Source organism: Xenopus tropicalis, chromosome 9 (assembly GCF_000004195.4).
Source record: "Xenopus tropicalis strain Nigerian chromosome 9, UCB_Xtro_10.0, whole genome shotgun sequence".
In the NCBI taxonomy this organism is placed as follows: Eukaryota; Metazoa; Chordata; class Amphibia; order Anura; family Pipidae; genus Xenopus; species Xenopus tropicalis.
The window spans coordinates 7,444,937-7,453,139 of record NC_030685.2 but is presented as its reverse complement, the minus strand read 5'-3'; the positions used below and the strand labels follow the sequence as shown (position 1 = coordinate 7,453,139).

The 8,203-nt window shown below is 42.8% G+C and overlaps 1 protein-coding gene across 1 annotated transcript; it reads right to left on the bottom strand.

Moving 5' to 3' along the window:
- Window positions 1-534: 534 nt before the first annotated feature.
- tpsb2 (uncharacterized LOC100490680) lies at window positions 535-7,753 on the bottom strand. The gene is made up of 7 exons (XM_031893520.1): window positions 7,682-7,753; window positions 5,323-5,352; window positions 4,367-4,532; window positions 2,857-3,125; window positions 2,442-2,584; window positions 1,297-1,511; window positions 535-915 (listed from the first exon to the last, which is right to left on the bottom strand). Exons 1-7 carry the CDS (start codon window positions 7,725-7,727, stop codon window positions 861-863), a joined length of 924 nt encoding a protein of 307 aa, XP_031749380.1. The 5' UTR covers window positions 7,728-7,753; the 3' UTR covers window positions 535-860.
- Window positions 7,754-8,203: the final 450 nt, after the last annotated feature.

The window sequence follows — 8,203 nt, the reverse complement described above, 5'->3', positions numbered from 1 at the left end:
TCAGTCTCTTATAATTTCCCGCCTTGATTACTGTAACCTATCTCACCGTTCCACATCTGTCGCTCCCCTATGCATATCTCTTCGCTGGCTCCCAATCTCCTCAGGAATCAAATTCAAATTACTAAAACTTATATATAAAGCCCTTACTAATAAAGCCCCTCCCTATATCTCAGCTCTAATCCCAAAATACACTCCTTCATGCAACCTACGTTCTGCCTCTGACCTTTGCTTCTCTAGTCCTCTCATCACTTCATCCCATTCCTGCCTGCAAGTCTTCTCCTGGGCTTCTGCCTGTCTCTGGAACTCTCTGCCTCGGCCCATCAGACTCTCCCCTTCCTTCCAAACCTTCAAACCCCCCCTAAAGACCCATCTGTTTAGGGAAGCAAATGCAATGTATCTAAACTGATCAGACATTTATATATGTATCATATATCAACAGTCAGTATCCACATTCCTTTTGTTTCAATGTACCCCTAACCCCTGTAGATTGTAAGCTTTTGCGAGCAACGCCCTCTGATCCTATTGTTACTCCGGATACCCTTGTTTGTTAAACTTTTTAAGATCCCTGTTTGTTTAAATTTATTGTGAAGCATTGCTTAAATATTAAACTTGGCTATAAAAGCCCCCCATGTAAGGGCCACCACATGAGTTTGCAAGAAAATGTTGGCACTTCCAAACAATCCAGTTGATGGGCTGCAATATGTGAATGAATAAATATCTCACACGCATGTTTAGAGAAGAAGAACATTCCACTAAACAGTCCACATGAGCAGTCAGAAAGGTGTTCTTCTTGGTGGGTCACCACAACTATGACCAAAGCAAGACAAACCCAACCATAGACCGAAGCTTTAACAGTCCAATCATAGAACGGCTCTCATTATTAGGAGAAGAATCCACAAGTCCCCCAGAGTCAACCTGTAAAATACATAAATTCAAGTTAATATGTTTATAAATGTGCCATCCCCCACAGGGGAGGTAGATATCTCTGCATTCAATCTATCACTCAACGGTTTCTTCAGATGATTGTTTTTATTTTCTTCAGCTGCATAAACCACAATTCCCAGCATGCCCTGAGCTAGTAACAGCTAGTGGCAGCTCCCAATTGGGATATACTAAGGTGTCAGTATCCCTTATTAAATGAAATCCCAGTCTACAATTATATCCTAAACTTTATATCCAAAATGTCACCTCTTGCAAATGTCATCTCTTGGACTTGAACCTTAAACAGATATAAGAAAAATGGATACAATTCCCCGTAATCACAAATGGCTGATTATTAGGAATCACAGAACCTACCAATATGAGCACAGTCTGACGCCTGCCCAGCCAGGTGCTGACCCAAGCTGTGCTGAGCCACTAGAAATAGACTTCTCAATCCACTCAGTGTGGGGAGCCACAGACGTGTACACCCCAGGGTAATCCTTCCTTCCACATCCAGTCCCAAATATGATCACTCCGACTAAGTACCACTGCCCACCCGCAGAACAAACCAGGGGTCCTCCACCGTCACCCTATTGAAAGAAAAACAGTCTTTATGAATCCATTCTGCGGTTCTAGAGCAATGACAGAACATTAGAGAACTTAATTACAAAAGCAGGAGCTAAATTGCACAAATTCAATTCTATCAGTCTATTACCAGTCAGTCTATTTCCTGCTCTTATATAGCAGGATTACTTATCAGTACGGCACATACTAAGGGATGGAGTAAATGGCATACTGGAGAAAACTTGAGAGAATGTTGCATTGGAGGAGATAGGGGAGTACAAAAGATAGCACCAGGGTAACTAGGATAAAACAGCTGATGTTAAGGGGAAAATTTGGATAAGTAAGGATAGATTGTGCATCAAAAGAGGATTATATAATTACAGTATGAGATGCAGGGAAGAGGCAGGAGTGCAAAACATCATATGTAGAGGTATAAAGTAACATGGGTATAGATGGGGAATAGGGAAGATAGAGTAGCCCTATGCAGGACAAAAAAATGGAATTAGTGGTAAAGGGGTGCTTTCCAGATAGTTCACTGGAACCCAGTGCTTAATGTGGGTGGGAAACTGATGGAACAGTGGCTTGGTGTTGGGGAGCAGGAGTTAAGGAAGACAGGGGTGGGAGTGGGTCATCAGGACAGAGAAGTGTCGTAGAGAGCCAACATCAGAATAGGTAGATAGTACAGAGATGTATCGAAGGAAGGATTTGGTCGGATGGGGTGAGTGCATTTTGTGCAGCAGTGACTTGATAAAAGTAATGTGAGTTTTTGCGTTGGTGTAACGCTATTTTTGCTGGACGGGACCTGGCAGAGCTAATACTAATCTTTAGTGTCAGCATTTCAGATATGCCCCCTTATAGGATAAATACTTTCCCATTGGCACAAGAAACATCCGCAGAACCGGTGCCCCATATGTCTAGTGATCCCAATGTGATATTTCCAAGCAGAAATCACCCACCTGGCAGGAATCTTTTCCACCGGATGAGTCCCCTGCACATATCATGTCTGGCTGGATCTCTGAAAAGTATGCATTCTTGCACTGCTGGTCACTGAACAATTGCAATTCCACTTCTTGTAGGGTGTTGGGTCTGGGCTGGTAACCTGAGGGTGAAAAATGACTTAAAAAAGAACTGTGGTTTTAGGAATTGTGGTTTTAGGACAATGTTCTTTGACTAAAATCCCTGGGAACTCATCCTTATGTATCCCCATGAGTATGTACATCGTACTGATACCTTTTTCCCTCAGCAGGGGTTCAGTAGAAACCCTACGTGCATAACCTAGAGCTCCAGAAGAGCCAGAGGCAGAGGGTTGGACCACTACCAAATGGGGAAATGTACTGTATCGTAAGGAAGAGAGAAAAAGGATGAACTCACCGCCATACTCTACATCTCCCCAGCCAGTTGTCCAGCACCTGGTGCCTGATGGGAATGCCATTGAAGGTGCAGGTAGACATATTGGAAGGATGTGGATGGTGTAGGACACACTTTCTGAAAGCTCTATAAGGCAGATATCCGCAAGTAGAGTGGAAGGACTATAATCAGGATGGATAATGATTTGTTTGGCTTTGATGGGCGAATGCTCGTCGTGGTCTTGAACTATGTTGAAGGCCCCAAGAATGACATCAACATTGCCGGGTTCCTCACTGAAAAGGAAACGGAGAGTTCACATGTTCATGATGAGAGTGAAGAAGGTTCCGTGAAGAAACAATGATGCACAAACAAATGAGAGAATTCTGTGGTAATAACTTTCCTTTGTGAATAGTTGATATATGTGTTGTGAACCCCCCATTAACACAATCACTGATGGAATTGGCAACTTTCCCTTGATACAGGCAGCATCAAGTCTTGGCCTCTTTATCCCCAACTCATCGCACTCTTTACTAAACATTCAAACAGACACTTCCTTTAATGGGTGGAAAGGCAGCAGCCAATTTTATTAACATTAAATTAACAATTACATAACTTTTACATTTTCCAACATAGTAAGCACTGGAGTAGAACTATCCAACTGGATCCCCACCACTAGCCACTGAAAGCTGTTCTTATGGATGGAGATTCCCTGGTAACCATATACAGGGTCAGACTGGGTCGCTCAGGGGAGGACGTCGGGTGGGGGACCCTGCGGGGGGGTTAGGGAACGCGGCCGGCGGGGGCACTTGCAGGGCCCCTGGGGGCGGGAGCCCCGGTGGACACTGCACCCCACAGTCCGACCCTGACCATATATCAAAATTCCTGAGGCTAGCCCCCTTGTTTTGACCCCTCCATAGCTCCATATACTGTACTTACACCCATAGCAGCAACTAACAATTGGCCGGTCTCCTCACCATCATTCCCCTGATAAAGGGTGGGCGGGGCTAATGTAATATAAATATAAAATGGCACCCAACTTGCACTGCCCTGCCTACTTAACTCCCTCTTATCTATCGTCCTCTAGATAATCCCTTAATGAACGACATCCCCCATAACTAGTGATGAGTGAATCTGTCCCGTTTCGCCCCAAAATTTTCAAAACTACAGAAAAACGCAGCTCGACTTTTTTGACTGCGGCAGGTTTTTTACGAGACCGCGCCTTTTTTGGCACAGTTGTGCCTTTTTTCGACACACGTCTTTGAAATTCTGTGGAAGTTTTGTGAAACTATCGACCAATGGTGAGCAGAATTTTGCTGCGAATACATGCCTGGTGAAAAAATTTGCTCTTCACTACCCATAATCCTTTGCAACCTATTTTTGCTGGGTCCACTTCCTCTCATGTCGCTGTCCCTTGGGCCCCATTTCCAATAATATGTGGGAAAAGGTATTATTAATTAGTTATATTTCTAAAAGAGTGATTGTCCTACCATAAATGCTGCATTGCCTACCCAACCCAACAATTATAGTCACCAACCTTTCCAACCAATGAGCTGCAGATACAACCCATTTGTTGCTGACAAGTGTTGCCCCAGAAATGAACTGATTGGGAATCACCACGATCGCTTGCCATGGCCACTTGCCATTCTTTGTGGCGTGCCCTCCTACGACCCGCTTGGAAAAAACCCTAGGTTTCCCGCAGGCTGCCGGGGAGGAGAAGAATAATAATAATAATTACGTTATATGAACCGTTGATAATTTGTGTAATCTGATAGGACAATGAAATGGGTATTCATTTTGCATTTGAGCAAAGTATATCTGGCACTTTGGCTGAAATTAATTCTCACCAATGAGAATTCTCCTGACCATAACCCTTATTATACATGCAAACCAATGCACCAATGAGAATGCTGATTCCCAGCACTGTGTCAGGCCCCTTGCTGGTACCTTACATATAGAGATAATGATGTCATTTTCCCGTCATTATATGGCACAGGAATCAGACATGGGGATAAAGGGACAGACTTGTTCAGTGCTGGGAAACTGTGCTTAATGCTCCCAACTCCAATTGCAGGAACAGAGAACAGGGAGCCAGATTTATACAGATCAGCTGGGATTCTCATTGGAGGATTCTTTTGCATTTCAATGCTGCCAATGCGGGCCCTAGAGAGCTGGGAAAGTTTTATTGTGCAATATTGCTTTAAGAATACAGCCCTGATGTTGCTGGACTACAGCTCCCAGCATGCCTCACCCTTCATTATATGTTACATTATTCTGGGATTTGTAGTCCAGCAACAGCTGAGTAACGTTTGGTTGAGCCGCGCTGTGCAGCAGGGTTTATGACTTTTACCTTTTGATCTTTTGCAATAAAAATGCTGATTTAAGATCAATAAAACTGCTTCCTTTATTATAAAGCTATAATATGCCAATGTGTTAAAAACAACAGTTGCTCTTTTTTGCTCAAACACATACGATTCCATTCCATGAACTTACATGGTGCATCTTCAGAAATTCCACAGATTCCTATAATAAAATAAAATTAATAGCAATGAATCATATTTTAATGGACCAATAATAAGTGTTTTCACACCATTCACAAAAGTATTTGCACTCATACATGCTCCTTGTAGCTCTGAACAATGTGTGCAAGTGCAAGCTCTGATGTACGGGAACCCCTCAGTGACTGCTAATATCCTTATCATTTACAGTAGGGGGTACATTATCCCTTATAATACATGAGTGATACTCAGAGTTCCCTGTATAACTCAGCCTGCAGCCTTGTGCCTTTATATGGGCACAGAACCCCTCAGTGACTGCTAATATCCTTATCATTTACAGTAGGGGGTACATTATCCCTTATAATACATGAGTGATACTCAGAGTTCCCTGTATAACTCAGCCTGCAGCCTTGTGCCTTTATATGGGGGGCACAGAACCCCACAGTGACTGCTAATATCCTTATCATTTACAGTAGGGGGTACATTATCCCTTATAATACATGAGTGATACTCAGAGTTCCCTGTATAACTCAGCCTGCAGCCTTGTGCCTTTATATGGGGGGCACAGAACCCCTCAGTGACTGCTAATATCCTTATCATTTACAGTAGGGGGTACATTATCCCTTATAATACATGAGTGATACTCAGAGTTTCCTGTATAACTCAGCCTGCAGCCTTGTGCCTTTATATGGGCACAGAACCCCTCAGTGACTGCTAATATCCTTATCATTTACAGTAGGGGGTACATTACCCCTTATAATACGAGTGATACTCATAGTTCCCTGTATAACTCAGCCTGCAGCCTTGTGCCTTTATATGGGCACAGAACCCCTCAGTGACTGCTAATATCCTTATCATTTACAGTAGGGGGTACATTATCTCTTATAATACATGAGTGATACTCAGAGTTCCCTGTATAACTCAGCCTGCAGCCTTGTGCCTTTATATGGGCACAGAACCCCTCAGTGACTGCTAATATCCTTATCATTTACAGTAGGGGGTACATTATCTCTTATAATACATGAGTGATACATTTCTGGACAGACACAATTTGGGGCACATTACTAACAATTCCAGTTATATAACCCATGTATCTATCGTTCATTTAGCTGCCAATTACTTGGGTGAGGTTTCTTGGAAAGAGCGGCGGTATGTTATCGGGACTTTCCGCTTTCCTATTATTGGTAACTTGTTCTTCAACATTGGGCACCATAATTATACTTGGAATAACACACGGGTTAACGTAGGTGTAAACTTTAAAGCTTTTTTTAAAGAATGCATTGTTCATGGATCTCTAAGGCGAATTGTAGTTTTTTTAAGTTATTTCAATTTTTGTTCCAGTATGGAATTTTAGCAGCTGTCTGGTTGCTAGGGTCCAAATGACTTTAGCAACCAGGGATTGGTTTGAACGAGAAACTGGCATATGAATAGGAGAGGGCCTGAATAGAAAAATATGCTAGTAAAAGTTAAAATAACAATAAAACTGGAGCCTCAGAGAGAAAAAGTTTTTTTTGGCTGTCGGGGTCATTGGAAAGCTTCAATAATAATAAAGACCTATTGGAACATTGCTTAGAACTGGCCAGTCTATAACATACTAAGAGTTAACTTAAAGCTGAACAACCCCTTTAGAACCCATCACTCCTCCGTGCCCTACATTATATGTCTTTTGGTTTTCTGTAGGAGGCTGAGGAACAGAGGTCCCATAACAACATGCAACATGGTTCTCAAAGTGGCCATACAGGTCTTCCGGTCTTCTTCCGATATCCCCACCTACGGGTGGGCAACATTGGGGGAATTTAGGCTAATCCAGTTGTTGGCCCTGGAGCCAAACAATCAAATTAAAACAACGGTAATGGGGGCAGTCGGTTTGGGGACCACATCAACAGGCCAATGCGGTCCTCGATCCGACTAAATCTTTTAACCTGATGTCGGTCATGGAGACCCGTCGTTAGTGCCCATACACGGGCCGACAAGCAGCCGAATCTGTCTAAGGGACCCATATCGGCAGCTACAATCGGCCCGTGTATGGGCACCTTTACTGAACCAAACCAAGACATGTATGGAAAATATATACTGTTTCTTGAAGCTGTAAAGACACCATATCTACTGTATATCCAATTACAGACATTTTCTAATTGGCATTTCTCACTGATCTGACCCTTCTCCTATACTTCGATTCTCTCGACACAGCCTTTCATGTAATTGTATTTATATAAATGTTTGAGATGGAGATTCCAGCTCTTCCAGCCTCCATCCCTTTGCACAAAGTTAATATTCATTGTGCCTATGAGCACTACACCTTCTGTAGGTCTAACCCCCCATATCTACACACTATGAATTGTACAGACACTTACCCAAAGTCAGAAGTAGCAACCCTTGGAGAAGAAGGACGGAGTTCATGCTTTCTTTTTTTTGCTTTGGTGACTGAATAGAAGGTGCATTAGGATTTGACTAGACAGGTTCCCAGACCTGTTCCCAATGGAATCTGTAACCTCCCTAATAAAACATAAACACACCTCAAGTCTGTAGGACTGAAATATCTCTAAAATGCTTTACATAGTTTGGAACCATTCTGTGCTGAGGATAGGCATTACTGTACTGAACAAGCCCACCTCCATATCCAAGATCTACCTGGCATCAACTTTTAATCTTGTTATCAAGATATATCAATCAATTATTTCACTAAATAGCCCAGTAGTAGCCCAAGCCAGCAATATGTTAACCCCTTGTTGTGGGACAAATCTTTAAAAGAGCCTACTGACTTGCATAAACGTAGCTACCCACCTACTCCTACACCTACTCATAGCCTTGGGGAGTTATATAGTGTAGAACAGTGATACCCAACCAGAGGCTCGGGGGCAACATGTTGCTCAATA